The sequence below is a fragment of the Dipteris shenzhenensis genome, chromosome 5 (assembly GCF_047967505.1).
Source record: "Dipteris shenzhenensis isolate YYH24624 ecotype China chromosome 5, Dip_SZ_1.0, whole genome shotgun sequence".
Classification (NCBI taxonomy): domain Eukaryota; kingdom Viridiplantae; phylum Streptophyta; class Polypodiopsida; order Gleicheniales; family Dipteridaceae; genus Dipteris; species Dipteris shenzhenensis.
The window spans coordinates 46,724,678-46,742,057 of NC_141600.1; the positions used below are offsets into that span (position 1 = coordinate 46,724,678).

At 42.3% G+C, this 17,380-nt stretch overlaps 1 protein-coding gene across 1 annotated transcript in view; it reads left to right on the top strand.

Annotated features, from left to right (window-relative positions):
• The window catches only part of LOC147902098 (Nucleic acid-binding proteins superfamily), a 51,952-nt gene that overhangs the window by 7,212 nt on the left and 27,360 nt on the right, over positions 1-17,380 (top strand). The window contains exons 6-9 of the mRNA XM_087375273.1: positions 14,966-15,047; positions 15,138-15,226; positions 16,213-16,291; positions 16,410-16,460. Coding sequence (XP_087231399.1) covers positions 14,966-15,047; positions 15,138-15,226; positions 16,213-16,291; positions 16,410-16,460 — 301 coding nt within the window. The remainder of the gene's footprint in view (positions 1-14,965; positions 15,048-15,137; positions 15,227-16,212; positions 16,292-16,409; positions 16,461-17,380) is intronic.

Sequence of the window (17,380 nt, forward strand, 5' to 3'; positions counted from 1 at the left end):
GGCTTCACAGAAATGAATATCATGGGCCCTCACCCAAAATTCTGATATCAAGTAAAAAAGTAGAGAAGAAGGATAAGGTAACACTATAGGAGTCCACATTAGACTCCACGCACAAAGACCTACAAATGCACATCTAACTTTATCTCAAAACCCTATATACAATGTGGATTAATGTTGGTCCCTTATCCCACATATACTACTGTACCCACACACTGACTATTGTAGTATATTACATGGATTAGGGTTGGTCCCTCATCCCCCATATACTACTCTACGCACACACTGAAAAATATACTATTTTGAATTGGTGTTTTGTCAATCTCAAATACTCTTGCAAGGTTGGTCAACCATTGAGTTGATAAATGCCAAACCCAAGATCATATCAAAACTTCAATCAATCAGTCAGGTTACTTGCAGCCAAGGATCCAAATAAGTTGAGGTCAAGTTAACCCAACAAAACTAAACCAAATCCGCCTACCATAGTTAAGTCAGCCCAGGCTAGATCAACTTAAGCTAATTTATCAATTTGAAGCTTTGACCGGCCTAACCTAACCCAAGTAGGTCATTACCACATGTCAAGTTATACGATTTCTTTTTTCATTTTGGAGGCAAAAGTGAACTTCTTTTAAGTATGACTAAAATGCATGGAAACAGGGAAGAAAACAAGGAAGAATCGTGTGAAGACCTCATATAAATCAAGTAGACAAAAGTGAGGCTGTTGTAGTTACGAACATTGAGATTGGAATGGACCAATGCATGTATCTTGACTAGCCTAGTGAATGTCTTTACTCATCAAGGAAAATCTTCTTCCACATGACAAAATGTGCGTCCCTTTCACGTTGAGTGCAAGGAGGAACTTGTATGAGGGCTGCTCTGATCTACCGCTAGGCTTTGATATTTGTTGCCAAGAGGGGGGATGGTGGCAATCTAATGTCGGAATCTTCGAATATCAAATCGTGATTAGCATCCAATCGTTGCCTTTGTAGGGATGCCTTGTAGGGAGTGCACCTTTGAATCTGTTGTGAACAAATCCTTCCTTGGTGAGGAGCCCGCTAAACGACGAGCTTTCGTGACAAGGGTTTGCGTTGGATGTCAGGACCAATATTATTGAGGCCACCCTCATGCAAGGGCAAGATGATATTTCTGTAGTCCACTCTAGCTCTTGTGTTGTTTGTGCCAGTTCTGCACCAATCTTCTAAGCTGGTCAATAGAAAGTGAAAAACACGAGTAGGAATTGATGTACCAAGTAGAGACTAAGAATACTCGATCCACCACAAGGGCTGTGGAAGCTAGGTCCCAGGGGGCTAGAGCCAACTGTTGGGTGAGGGTAATATCTGAAGAGACATGGAATCTAGCTAGGAATGGAATGGAAATATGGAAAGCATAATGAAAGGCAAAATTGAAAGGAAAGAAAGTATAAGTGCAAGGCAATAACCAAAATACTCACAATGTATTGATAGCTTGATGTTGACTGTTGTAATAGACAATAGACAAGTATAACACTATATAGTGTGACACTAGACTCTAGAAAGTCACAATGTCTATGGGATATCTCCCAATATGACACGTGGCACGTCTAGGACTCACTAGACTATAAAACACCACCTAGACCACCTAGAACACACATTCTTTCAATAACTCTTCCTAGTACCTGCAACAATTAATTAAAGCACACCACCATGGCACCCATTAATTGTTAGCGCTTTGCATGCAAATAACACTGTGGACTAATTCTAGTCACGGTGGGCGTCCCCACTGAACACATGTGCACACCTAACAAATATAAAAATATATATTTATTCTCTGGTTGACCGGAGTCAACACTCTTGATTATAATTAAGGAGCTTTGACCAAGGGTCGAGGCGCCTTAATTATAGCCAAGTCTCTCCAACCGAAGTTGGCACATCTTATCTTGGTTAACCGGGGTTAACCCTCTTGGCGCATGCCAAGTCTTGTTGACCGAAGTCAACACTCTCTGACCGTAGTCACAGCTCTGTAGTTCTCTGGTTAACCGCAGTTAACCCTCTTGGTAATAAACCAAGTCTCCTTGACTGAAGTCAGGTTTACTTGACTAGAGTCAAGTATCTTTGACCATAGTCAATCCCTTGACCATTAAAAGAACTCTTTGACCATAATTAACACATATAAAACACTTTAATTATGATCAAATAAATGGTCAACTGTACTTTGACTTAGGATATTTACATTGTGGTGACATCCCCTCGGCTTCTATTCAGTTGACCTCAACTGAAAAGCTTCCTTATAAACATCCAAAAGCTGTGGATGGTCGGATAACATGTCTTCGTCCATCTAATGCCGTATAATTTTTGAATTTTACAAGATACTTGTAAAACTCCTTACCCTGAGGGCCTTTGCGCACAGTATGGTACACAATCTGCTCTGGTTGAAGGACCTCCTCCAACTCATCCACTTTTGGTGGATCCTCTGATACTGGTTCTGTAGGCTCTGGTCCCTGGATTTAGAAGACTCACATGGAATGCATTGTGAATCCTCCAATGCTCTGGCAATGCTAATCTGTATGCAACCTCATTTATTCTTTCTGTAACCCTGAAAGGGCCATAGTATCTGGGAGATAACTTTGCATACACTTTCTGTTTGCCTTTAAACTTGCGGAGCCTAGCTTTTTCAAACTTAAAAAGTACCCAATCCCCTTCCTTGAGATCTAACTGTCTTCTATGCTTATCTGCAGCTCTTTTATGTTTCTCTCGAGACCTTTCAATTGCTGTGTGAACTTGGCTGTAAGCTGTCTGGAGATCTCTCACTCAATATAGGTGGCAAAATCACTTTCCCATATATGACCTCAAAAGGGGCTTTCCCTGTAGAGTTATGTACTGTATTATTGTAAGCAAACTCTACCAATGGTAGGTACTTTTCCCAGTCTGAACTTTGGTCACCCACGTAGCATTTCAGCATATCCAAAACTGTAGAATTTGCTACTTCACTTTGACCATCTGTCTGGGGATGGTTGGAAAGAAGAAGAAAAATTCAAATTCGTCCCCATGTTATCAAATAAAGTTCTCCAGAATAGGTCATTCTGGGATCTCAATCACTAACAATGGACTTATTCTGGGATCTCAATCACTAACAATGGACTTAGGCATACCATGATGTTTAAAAATCTGTACCATGAAAAGCTTAGCCATATGATCTGCCTTTATGGTTTTGCGAACCGGAATGAAATGAGCTTGCTTGCTGAATCTATCAATGATAGTCCAAATCCCATCATTTCTTGACTTTGATCTTGGCAAATCAAAAATAAAGTCCATTGTAATACTTTCCCATGGTGCCTGAGGCACGGGAAGAGGCATAAGTAGGCCAGGTGCCTTCCGTCTATCATACTTCACTTTCTGACACGTAAGGCATTCAGTAACAAACTGATGTATATCTTTCCGCATCCCTGGCCAAAAGAAATACCTCTCTAGTGCTAGAGTTGTTGCTGTAATTCCTCTATGTCCAGCATAGGGAGGTGCATGGCATTCCTTCAAAATCTTTTTCCTCATCTCCTGGGTGATGCATAGGCAATCATCTTTCATTAGATACCCATCTTTGAGGGAATAGTGACCGGTGGATTGCCCCTCTTGCATTTGCTGTAAAATTTCACCAAAATCTGCATCACGAGCATATTGCCCCCTCATGTCTTCCAGGTCGTGATGATAAGCAATAGTCACATTATTGACTTGGGGTCTTCGGGACAAGGCATCTGCCACTCTGAAAATGATACATTGATAGCATGTTTGCCCATTTCATATGCTTCTCGGAAAGCTTGGTCTGAGTCAAAAAGTACCTCAGACTTTGGTGATCTGTCTTAACAGTAAAATCTGCACCCAAAAGATAGTGCTTCCATGTATGGATGGCATGAATTACAGCCAATAACTCTTTCTCATAGATTCCTAGATATCTCTCTGCATCCCGAAGTCTCCTGCTTTCATAGGCTACTACATGACCATTCTGATGCAATGCAGCCCCAACACATTCTCCACAAGCATCGCAATCAACATCAAAAGATTGACAAAGATCCGGGACTACAAGAATAGGCTCTGTAGTCAACTTCTCCTTGAGTGTATTGAATGCTTTCTTCTGTGATATTCCCCATGTGAAGGCTGCATTTTTCTTAGTAAGGTCATGTAATGGAGCTGCGATATCAGCAAAATGTCTGATAAACCTTCTGTAGTAAGAACACAAGCCTAGGAAACTTCGAACTTCATGCATAGTTTTCAGCTCTGGCCATTCCTGAATGGCACGGATCTTCGCTGGATCCATTTGTATCCCATTCTTGGATATTATATGCCCCAGATAGTGGATTTCTTCCAAGAAGAATTCACTTTTCTTGCTGTTTGCGTAGAGCTGATGATTTCTCAGCTCTTGAAACACTATAGCAAGATGTTCCCTATGCTCTTCTTCTGTCTTAGAAAAGACTAAGATATCATCAAAGAAAGTACCCGTGAAATGTGCCTGTACTTTCGGAAGATGCGATCCATCATTCTATTGAATGTGGCTGGAGCATTTGTCAACCCAAAAGGCATCACTAAGTATTCATACAACCCGAATGTAGTGCGGAATGCTGTCTTGTGCACATCCTGAGGCTGTATCCTCACTTGGTGATAGCCACTCTTTAAGTATATCCTGCTGAAAGCTGAAGCTCCATTTAACTGATCCAGCACATCATCAATGCGCGGAATAGGGAATCTGTTCTTGATGGTCATTTTGTTCAGTGCGCGATAATCGACGCACATACGGAATGAACCATCTTTCTTTTGTACTAGCAGTACAGGGGAGCAAAAAGGAGACGAGCTGGGCTGAATCAACCCTTTGGACAGCAAGTCCTGTACCTGAGCCATAATCTCCTCTCTCTGAGTCGCACTGACTCTGTAAGGTGGTCTGTTTGGTGGCTCACTACCAGGCATTAACTCTATCTGATGATCTTCTGGTCTCTCTGGGGGTAACTCCCCTGGCAAAGCATCGGAAAAGCAATTTTTAAAGTTTACAAGAAACTGAAACTTATCTTTGTCTGCATCATTCATTTCAGCATGCATATCATTCTCTTTTTCTTTTACAAAAACCATGTACGCAGAAATTGCAGACTTTATTGCTTTACCACATGTAACATCAGATACAATGGGATAGTCTCCCCTTTATTTCTGGCAATTAAACGCTGATTTTTCCCCCTATGCACAAACTCCAGCACTCTTTCAGGAAGAGTCAACTTCACTGCCTTGCGATGAAACCAAGGCATTCCCAAGACTACATCATGATGTTTCAGTGGAGAAATGAGGAAGTCTTCCTGATCCACATAACTCTGAACATGAAGACGGAGCTTCCCTATCAAGGGAGTGACTGGCACAGGATTCCCACAGAACATCTGATCGGCATCCAAAGCCCTGCCCAACTCCTCCGTCTTTATTCCCAGCCTCAGGGCTAGATCCTCTGATATGAAATTATCAGTAGCCCCTGGATCAAATAAAATTAGCGCTTGCTGGTCTCTGACTTTGCCCCATGATAGCAGCAATTCTCGTTCTTCTGGGTTTGAAGCATGACCCAATATGTCAGGAATCCCCCCCGCCATTAGCTTTTGCGGTCCTCGTGGCTTCTCTGCCTCTTTTCCCTTCGAAGTTGAAGGCTTTTCTGGGCACTGGGCAGCCACATGCCCCTCTTTGCCGCACCTGAAGCATTTCCCATCTCTACGGAATTCAGCTATCTGTTCAGGGGTGAATGGAGATTTGCCTTTATAAGCCTTTGAAAACTGAGTACCCCTTGGCTTCTGAGGTTGAAATCTTTCTTTTCAGCCTTGGGGTACTCTTTCTTTTCTGATTTTGAAAAATCAATTTTCTTTCTATCAGTACGTCCTGCATGCAAGGATAGCACTGTAGATGGATCTTGTAACGGTACAAGACTAGCTACTGAAGCTGAATGCATAAGGTCTTGAATGTTCTTTGCCCCCAAAGCATTCACTACTGCCTGAATTCTTGGAGTGAGACCTGCTCTGTATTTTCTCATTTGGGTTCCTTTGGAGATCTTTTTGAAACGTGCAACCTGCAAATAAGCATCCCAAAACTTTTGGTTGTACACATCCACTGTATCTCCTGCATCCATATGCAAACTGTCCCAATCTTGAAGAACATGGTCTCTAAACTGTTTAGGCATAAACTGCTGGTAGAAGGCTTTCTTGAAGTCCTTCCACTTCCTTGGGGCTGACCCATCTGTGGTCTGTGCACTCCACCATGCACTAGCTGTCGCTGTCAAGTGCAAACTGACCATTCTTAACTTGGAGGATTTTGAAAACTTTTCTGTGCCGAATGCAGCATCAAACTGCCTGATGAACTACAATGCTTTGTCTGTATGACCATACTGTCCATTGTAGGTCATAAACTTGACAGATTTACCTCCCTCTTTAAATTCCTTGGTCTCTCTGGAAGACTTTCTCTTCCTAGACTTCTTATGTTTCCTTCTTTTTTTGGATGGTTTATCTGATAAAGAAGAAGAAGATACAGAAGTCGAACTTGAGGTAGACGGTGATGGACTAGGAGATCGGTGATGATGCCTCGATCTCTTCCTGCTATGAGACCGCCCCCTATGAGATCTCTCTTTCTCTGGCTGTACACGGGAGTGTGCCTCTGGCATTGGCACGTCATATACTGCATTAGGCATAGCTTCTGCTTGAAACAAATGCTGAGCCCTTGGATCCTTTTTGAGATTTTCCATCTCTTGTATACGAGTGCGTACCATCTGTTCAAATTCTTGTTGAGTTTGCGGCACACTTCTGTCTTGGATGTACATCCCTATCTTGTGAATCCCACTGGTTGATCCATATTCTGAGATCTGCAAATTTCACACACACTGTGTAGGTAACTGATGCACAACTACCTTTGCTTTTCGAACAGAAAAATACCTCAACAAGAGGTGTCTTGCATTCACAACTTGTGCCAGTAATTGGGCTATCAGTTCAAAGCATAAACCCACAAAATTGCTAAAGCATCAACAATTGTATTGCCCTTTTTCTGGCTACTACAAAAAGCACTCAGAAGCATCTGATTCATCTTCCCAATGCACAAAGGCATGCATTTTCTTTTTCTGCAAATCTCTGATTTCTCTGCTTTTCTCTGTTTTCTCTGTTTTCTCTGCTTTTCTGCTGCTTTTCTGACAGTAAAAGTCTGACAGGCAGGTGAAATCTGCTAGTAGAAACAGTCTCTGCAACTGTCCTTTTTTGTTTTGAAAGAACAGTAACCAGATGGAGTAACTGGTTAGTTACTCTAACCAGACTGACTAGTTTTGGTCTGGTTAGTCTTCAACTAGACTAACTGGACTAGTCACAGTCTGGTTACAGTGACCAAACTAGTCTGGTTGGGTCAAGTTAGCTAGACCTATGACCAGGGTTAACTAACCAGAGTTAAACTTAACCACTGGTTAGCCACATCAGCCTGCGTGTCTTGCCACGTCATCTGCTGAGCTGTCTGCCACGTGTCAGTGCCACGTTATCATATGCACATGCATGCCACCTGGCTGCCACGTCAGCTCGCACGTGTGGACGCCACGTCACCTATGTGTCATGTGTCTGTTGATTGCCTCTGCCACGTGTGCGCCACGTCAGCTGGTGCCTTGCTTGCCACGCCACACTGGCTGCCACGTCAGCCTAAGGTTCAAACCTTGGCTGACTCACTGACGTCGCACGTCGCGTCTTCTGGAGAATCCGTCGCATAACCTTCTGATAGCGCTCCACATCGCTAGCTCCGTTAACCAAAGAGTCATCTTCCGCTGAGCGTCTCCGTTAGTATCTCCGTCCATTCACTGTGGGCGTTGCAAGTCACGTGAAGGTATTTCTTCAGCCGTCCTTCAAACTCCTTAAGCCCCCACGCAGCGGTTCCTACCTCCCACGCCTCTATTTCAAGACCTGAGAACTTAGAAGCATAGCCATAAGCCACTTCTTGTAACGTGCGATCAGGGGACCTCTGCTTGGTGCTTTGTGAGATCTCAAATATACGCCACAATTTGCAACTGTCTGAAAAGGCCGTATGACACAGAAACACTAGGCTCCAATCTACTGTCCAGCCTGCCTTTGGAATAAGTGTTCCTCGGTTATCACCCGACCAATCGTGCGTTCACAAACTTCAAAATTGCGCCCCCAAAATAAACGCTTGCTACACAATTTCCTGTGAAGCTTCTTTTTGCACGGAGCCCGAACTTGATCGTCACAGCTACAAAGAGCTGTCAAGCCATGCTTTGGTACCAATGAAATCATATGAAATCCCACACGCTCTTTGACAGACAACAATTTCTCTTTGATTCACTACGAACCTCCTTCGTAAAAGACAGCAAGCACACTTCCCCTTTTGCTCTCCCTCTCTCTCTCTCTCAATAGAGACAATAGGGCCCAGGACAACATGTCGGGCTGGACCCCCCCGAAGGTATTTTATTACTTGAAGAGAATCTGTTACAAAAGTTCAGCGTAGAGCTGTCTGGTACCCTCTTTCAAAACGTGAAAAATCCCCTTTATTACAAGAGCTTCAAGCTCATTTCAAATTGGCAACATGCCACTTGTCTAAAATCTAGACTAAGTCCTATTACATGCCACTAAGGGCCACTCTGGAGTCTTCAAAGCACTTGATCACACGAACCGCCTCCTAGATGCTTGTCAGGCTCCCGTAGCGCTTAGGAAAAATAACTATTCCTAGTACCTGCAACAATTAATTAAAGCGCACCACCATGGCACCCATTAATTGTTAGCGCTTTGCATGTTAATAACACACTGTGGACTAATTCTAGTCACGGTGGGCGTCCCCACTGAACACATGTTCACACCTAACAAATATAAAAATATATATTTATTCTTTGGTTGACCGGAGTCAACACTCTTGATTATAATTAAGGAGCTTTGACCAAGGGTCGAGGCGCCTTAATTATAGCCAAGTCTCTCCAACCGAAGTTGGCACATCTTGGTTAACCGGGGTTAACCCTCTTGGCGCATGCCAAGTCTTGTTGACCGAAGTCAACACTCTCTAACCGTAGTCAGCTCTGTAGTTCTCTGGTTAACCGCAGTTAACCCTCTTGGTAATAAACCAAGTCTCCTTGACCGAAGTCAGGTTAACTTGACTAGAGTCAAGTATCTTTGACCATAGTCAATCCCTTGACCATTAAAAGAACTCTTTGACCATAATTAACACATATAAAACACTTTAATTATGATCAAATAAATGGTCAACTGTACTTTGACTTAGGATATTTACATTGTGGTGACAGTTACAAAGTGTTTGAAATGCATAAACACTTCTGATTTTGCCTTGAGACCATAGACCCAAGTGTAGTTGGTAAAGTCATCTATGAATGTAACAAAATAGAGATAACCCTAAAAAGTAGGTGTCCTCATGGGACCGCAGACATCACTCTGAATAAGCTGTAATTTCCGTGTAGCTTTCGCTGCACCATCCTTTTTGAATGGAAGTCTATGCATTTTGCCAAGAATGCAGCCTTCACATGCATGAGGAGGAGGCGACTCCAAGGGAGGCAATGCATCAACCATATCATGCCTCTGAAGTGTCATTAAGTTGCCATAGTTTATGTGCCCATACCTGGCATGCCATAACTCCGCATTCTGCATTGCAGCAGTGGGAGTGCTAACTGATAATGCAAGATAGATAGGATCTTTTTTCATATAGATCAAGCTAAAAAAGACCCCGATATAAAGTGCCAGACAACATCAAAGCATAGTCATTTTCTTTGTCTCTGACTGCACAGTTGTCATCATAAAAAACAACCTGAAATCCTCCTCTATTGAGTGAGGACATTGAAAGCAAATTCTTCTTTATCCCTGGCACATAGAGCACATAGAGAATAATGTCTCCCATTCCACACGCTGAATAAGAAGAATTATTCGCACAAGTTACCTTCTTCTTGGTGAGTGAAGAATGCGGAGTTACAAACAGACTCTTCTTGGAATGATGTGCTTTGAAGCACCACTGTCAAAATACCAAGTATGAAGTGTCTCATCAACACTAAAGGAGCATTCATCCTTTGAAGGATCGTAACTGCAAGTCAAGAAAGCATATGGGTCATCATCATGAGTGGTTGTAATATGAGAACTACCCATTGAAAAATCTGAAGTGCAAGACAGAAAGGCATAGTTCTCTTCAACCAAGTTGGCTGCAACATCTCCTCCATCGTGAGAATGTGGAACTGATGCATCTGACACAGCCATACCGGAATCCCTTTTCTTCTATTTGGTTATGCGCTTCTTGCACTCTCCAATATAATGACCTGGCTTTTTGCAATAATGACAGATGCCCTTCTTTTTCTGCTTATTTGTATCACCCTTTGCCTTATAAGAAGGCTGTCCAGCTGATGTGTGGGCTGATTGGCATGTGGCTTTTGCTGCCCTTTACCCTTGGGCTTGAACTTGGAGAGCATAGCATGCCTGCCAGCCCAGGTTGCCATATTTCTGCGAGTTTGTTTCTCCTGCATTAGAAGTCCTACCAACTCGTGAAAGGAGAGAGGATTGCTGCCCCCCCTCAATGACAAATTCAGCAAGGTGTGGAAACCGAGATAGGACTCGGGAAGAGAGTTCAGAGTGGTGGTGATCATCTCTGAATCCGGAATGACTTCATCAATATTGAGCAATTGTTCCCTGAGGTCTTGAAGCTTTGTAAGGTGAGAATTCATGGAATCTCCCTCCTCCATATGTGTATGGGAAAGTTCTCGCTTCAGAAAGGAAACCTTGGCTTCATTTCTTGCTGCAAACATACTCTCTAGTATCTCCCAAGCTGCCATAGATGTCTTGCATGACCGAATATGAGGTATAATGAACCTCTTGACAGAACTGAAAGAGCTTGTGCATCTCTAGAGTCCCATCTTTTCTGCTCTGTTGTGGGAGCTCCTGGAGCGGCTGCTTCAACCACCTGTGCTGCATTTGTACCTCTATCCCTGTCTCCAGTTGTAGGAGTGAAAGGTGTAGTCGTTGTATCTGGTCTTGCTTCATCTCCATTGACATAATCCCAAAGATGTCTGCCAACCAAGATGTTGCGAACTATGAAACTCCACAAGGAGTTGTTGGTGCCATCCAACTTATCCTCCTGTGTGAGAACCCTGAACACCTCATTGGAGTTGTTTTGAGCCATTTATACCAGAAAATATCAAACCACAGTGACAAATACTGTCACAGCCTGTCAAAGGCTCAGAATGCACTTCAATTATCTTGCAAATGCTCTCAAAAACTTCCAAAAAACACTGCAGAATTTGCCAATGTCTGCAATGTCACTCAAAATGAGTCCAAAATTGCTTGCAACAGTCCCAAAATGCTTTTACACTGCCAAATTGCATCCGAATGCCAAAAGCCCCAATTGCATCCAAAAGAGGGCAAATTGCCTGAAAGCCCCACAAATGCAAGAAATTACTGTGTAAAGCAAAAAGCCCCAAATTTTTGCAAGAAATTGCAACTCAAAAGGGGCAAATTGACTGAAAGCCCCAATTTGCAATCTATCTGTAAAAGGAGTAAATTCTACTGCCAATGTGCTCAAATGTGACTCAAACTGAGTCCAAAAAGCCTGCAAAGCTCCCAAATGGCTTTTCTTCTGCAAAATTGCAATCCAATTACAAAAGCCCCAATTTCTTGCCAAAAATTGCAACCAGAAGAGAGCAGATTGACTAAAAGTCCCAGTTGTTGCAAAAATTGCAATGCAAGTCCAAAATCCTCAGACTCTTGACAAATCTGCAATCTGCCTGCAATACTTGTCCAAGAATGTACAGAAGCCCCAGATTTTTGTCCCAAAGATTGCAATGTGCCTGCTAAATATTACTTGCTGCAAAAATAGAAGTACCTACACCTTGTGTCTGCTGGTGGTTGTACGGACAGCAGCGCAGTATGGATGTATGGACTAACTGCCTGCAGTTGGAACCGGAGTGGCCCTGCGCAACTTTGTACGGATATACGGTCATCCTTCCTGCGTAGTACGAGCACATGCGGACGGATGTCCGGAGCCTGTGCATTTCTTTTGCAAGCAGCAAAGTGTGCCATTTTGGACAATCGATCAACAATTACCATAATCTGAGTGTTACCTCTGGAGGATCGTGGTAGTGTTGTAATGAAATCCATGGAAATACTTTCCCACCTTTCAGTTGGAACTGGAAGAGGCTGAAGAAGTCCTGCTGGAAGTCGTCGGCTTGCTTTCATTTGTTGACAAGATAAGCAAGATGTAACCATTTTGATGACGTCGCTTTTCATAGTACGTTGAACAGCTTTGAAGCTGTGTACTACCAAGCAGCCAACATGCTGTGCGTACGGCCAAATGGCTCACAGCACGGACGAGTAGTAGGTACGGACAATCGGCGCAGATCTGTACGGAGATACCTGTACAGAACATGTGGTACGGTGAGTGTACGACGAATGTACGGCCAGCAAACTCCAAATCTGTACAGCGTACGGACGTTGTACGGTTGTTCACGGACGTTGTACTATCTAGTCTGCACATGACTGTATGGACAGTCAGCACAAGTACGGATGGCAGGTACAGACTGGCGCATGAGTACCGTACAGATTATACGGACAATCAACGCAAGTACGGATTGCTGCTGTACGGAGGTACGGATGGCAGATTGGCGTTGGGTGTAACGGGATGGGAGCTGGGAGCCGGGGGCTAGGCCGGAAGCTAGGAGCAGGGTTTTGCTGCTCTAATACCAAATGTGAGAAAGAGAGAGTGAGAGAGCAAGAGAGCTGAACGTCAGATTGCAATAGATGAAGTGACTGAATACAACAAGAGGGAAAGGTTTTGTCACTTAAAGGTTTTGTCTAAGTGACAAAACCTTATCCTTCACTAACCGTAGTTAGTGAACTAACTGTGGTTAGGGGGAAAAACCTCTAAAGAGGGAAAAGTGCCCCTAACCTACTTATTACATTACATTGGTCACTGCTAGAATATAATAATAATTCTAACAATTACATGTTCTGGTGACCATTAAAACATCTCTTTGATGCTCCCACCCTGCTGCAAAATACCTCCTCTAGTACGCCAACCGGAAGATGTGTGCGAGGGAGTTTCGCAACCAGGCATGGTTGATTCAAAACTAATGCTTCACTATTCTAAGGTGTTCCATGCCTTATTGCACCCTAAAAAAGAGCCCTAAAAACTTACCTGACGCTGCCGGTAACTTCTGCTGCGTCCCTTTCAGTGTCTCCTTCGCACCTCGAATTTCTCAGCACTCAGATTTAGTAGGATTGACCAGACAATTGTGGCCTGAGTGGTCTACATCAAAGATGTTGTGACAAGGGCCTTATAGAGGGGACACAATAAAGCTGCACGAAAAAGGATTCCAGATACTAGATAAACCAATTGAGCAAACTACAGTAACACAATTTTATTTAAAGAGAGATACTTATATCAATTGCAATATATTTTGTGCTTTGTCATTGTGGCCAAAACTGGTTGATATGTATGCACGAGCAAGAGGGAATCATCCTCGATTTCATCACGCTGTATGCCGTGCTGCTTCTCCACTGATGCAGAGTTCATGAAAAACCTGGATCTATTGCAGCGTGAACTGCTAAAATTTGATTAACTTTTGATAGAAACCTCCAGATTTTGTGCCATCCTAGCTATACTTTGACCAAAAAGCCTCCAAATTTATGACAAAAGCCTCCAAGAATATGAACTCAAAAGTTCTTGAATTTTTTTTTGGGTGAATGTTGGTATGATGTACTTACACATAACAATTTATTTAGGCAGGCAATTCTTCAATGTGCCTTCCTCTATCTATTTAAAAAGGGTTTTTCTTCTCATCGTGGCCAAAGTGGTGGATATGTATGTGCGAGTGACACATACATAATGCTATATTCTATCACCTAGATTCTTACCACTTACACCTATATGATGTATTCACAACTTTTATCTGGGGAAGAAGAGAAGATCTTTGTATAATGTGCAGTTTTGGAGATGCTTTGCAGGAACACATGTACTTTTCGATCACAACTGATTAGACATGCTTATTCGTCCCATATGCTCATATTACCTCCATATCTTTTCATCTGGTGGTTCTTATTCAGATCTTTTCAACCTTCCATTTACCATGGGCCTTCATCACTTATTTCAATAACAATGTTTCCTTCGAAGTTTCTCAGCCATTTCCCTGTTACTTATGGATTGTATTTTGTGAAAAGTTAGTGGTCTCTTATGATGGTGATCTGTATATCTAATTCATTAGCTGCTTTTGGCCTTATTGTGACCTTCCTCTGTGGTACCTTCTCGAACCCTTACGAGTGTAAGTTTGAGGTGACCTCCTCAATGATCTTGGGAGAAACAAGGCATGCACAGCTGACCTCAGATGTCCACCAAGATCAGAGGGTGAAACGAGGGTGCATTTGGAAGAGAATAAGACTATTGTTGTATATACAATTGTAATGCTTGAAAGACACGCATCCTAATGAATGCTCAGGCTCGAATCAGCGTGAAATGAAAGAGCAGTGATTTCCAAACTCAAGTGCTCTACACCAAGTAATATTTAGTTCACCTGTGCATGCATACTGCATTTCAAAGAACCCAATTATCAAGTATATGGTTAAGAAGTACTGTATAATCCGAAACAAAGTACTATGCAATGAATGGGAACATTGGTCTTTCACATGTATCCTGACCAAAGCTCAGGCTAGAATCAGCATGAAATGAAAGAGCACTGTGTGCAGTTCACCCATACAAGCATAATGGATTTTCAAGAATCCAATTATCTAGTATATGGTTAAGAAATATTGTATAATCCATTATTCTCATTCATTGCATAGTACTTTGTTTTGGTTTGCACAAAGGCAAGCTAAATGGGAAGGGTAACTTTCAAAGCTCTGCTTGACTATGTTTTAGCCCTAGGACAGAATGGTGTCAGCCTTCAGGTATTTGAATCTCCTCATGGATTCACAAACAGGCACATCGTCAGGGTCATATATGTGTTTATTGGTTTTTATGACCATTTTTTACAGGGAAAGAATGAGATTAGCGCTTTCCATGAGACAGCTTCAGGGGGATCCATTATTAGAAACTCTGGACACTCTCATGCCACAAGTAATTGATTTATTCGTTGCATCTCCTTCCCTTTCTTAGCCAACTTTTCCAATATATCAGCTGTGTTGATTCACTTGTTGGTGCTATCAGGAAGATTCTGCTGAAAATGAAGATGAAAGCTCAACTGAAGCCCTCTCAGGGTTGGCAGATATTTGTCAGGAACTGCTGCAAGAGGACGGGTAAGCACTGTAACATACAAAAGTGCAGTTGGGTACATTGGATATACAATTGGCACATTAAGAGATACAATACAAGATTCCGAAGTGTGTCATCGTGGGTAAAATATATGCAACTTTAAACAACAATGTTCTCTTTCATTGCAGTAGACAGTGCAATGCAGCAAGATCGCTGCAATGCGTGTTTCTCTCATGGGTAGAATATATAAGTTAAAAAACCATGAAATGGATTCGTAATAAAGACTGCACTGCTTCAAGTTAATGGCAACGTGTTGTCAAGTATCTTTCTCAAAGAAGTTTGTTCCACTTCTCCCCTATTAGTTTTAGTTGTATTCTGCATCTTCCAAGAAAGTCTTCGAGCTCCTGTAGTTCTGCATGCTAAGGGCACACCCACTAGCTTGCTTTTAATACTTAAAAGACCTTCGAAGCTTGTGTAGTTCTGCTGTGCAACGAGCACATACACTAGCTTGCTTTTCTTTCATGTTGACTACATTTATTATAACAGTGAATATTGCCAGAATGTGTCGATCTGTAATATCTGATTTCATTATCACTCAAGCTTCTTATTGCTCCAAGGAGAGCCTTAATGATCTTGTTTTAGAGAAACCAAGCTGTACATGTTCAATATTATTTGCAAAACAGTGTGTGAACTTTTGCTCTTACAGATACTCAGGGACACTTATGGCATTTGTTGAGTTAAGAGCCTTGAAGCCACAGGATTTTTAGGTCAACTTTACAAAATCTAATTTGTGACTTCCAGGAATAAATAGAGGCTAACCAAAAATTTTCAGCCATTCCTCATGGTATACCTATGATGTATTTACAAAGAAGGATGAACAATGTCATGGTTATTAAGGCATTAAATTGAGGCAATATACATGTATTTGGCCATGTGTCAGCTTTTCAAATTGGTTAATCTTCACGATTGTGCATCTCAAGTTGAATTGAACTCATACTTATGTAATAAGATTTTCCTGGTTTGCATATAGAATCAACGAAGTCACACCTGGAAGGTTGGTTCTTGAAAAGCGTGTAGTTTCCCAAGATCTGGAATTATGGCTTTCTAGTGTAAGTAATTTTGTTAAGACTTCGAACTACAACTTTTATTTTTGTATGAGCATTCTATGGTATGCCAGGTTCAACACGTTTGGGAATGTTATTATTAAAGCACTCTTGTGATGATCAGGCCTCTGTGGAAGATGGAAATTTCACCCTCCTAGCTCGTGCTGGACGACAGGTTTTGCTCATATTAAACTCTTTTAGTTTGAGCTGATGGTTACAGATTCACCAAGTGGCAGTCAATCTCTTTTTCTTTTCCTCCTTTGTTCCAACAACTTGTCCTAACTTTTTCCCTTCTATGGTAAAGCTAAAAGTTGAAATTAATTGTCTCAAAGAGTCCTATTGATGAGAGAGTGGGGATTCTTTCCAACAGTAAAAGTCAGAAGCCATGTGGAATAGTGTGGGTTTGATAGGTCTTATGCAATTAAAGTTTCCTCTTGAACTTGATATTATTCCATGGTGCTTTTTTACTTGTCTTTAATGAGCTTGGATGGTGTTCACTCTTATGCATTTGAAGTGCCCTTGCATTAGTCTTATTAAATTGCTCTTTCAGCCTTTTGCTGGTTTTTTCCCATACTCAGCACGTTCGGGGCTGCTGTTTTGTATGAAGTCTTTCAAGCATTAATAGAAGGTTCCTTTATTTGCAAAAAGAAAAAAAGAAAAAAAAAGTCTTATCACATTGCTGTTAGAGGATCAATGCCCCAACTGTGAGCCCCCAAATAAGGAGAGGTCAAGGCATTGACACCTCAGCATATTTAAGAGTAGAAGGACCTATAGGGGGAAAGAGTGAGGCTTGCCTTGGAGCAGCAACATAGCTGCCACATGGGCAGCACCTAGATCCAATGCTAGAAACAGCAGCAGGTATTGGTGGTCATGTACAGCAGGTATGGAAGGAGGCGTGAAGGTTGCATCAGGAAGCAGCAGGCTGCACAGGTACAGCTCAGAGCTCGAGCAGACTGATGCTGAGCTGGTCGGCAGTGCTGCAGCGCTGGACTGGTGTTGCAGTAGGTACAATGCAGGATCTGGGGCTGAGGCAGAGTCCAGGAGAAGAGCCTGCAGACAAGGCCTCTTTATAGGCAAAAGTGTTTTGCAGACTGA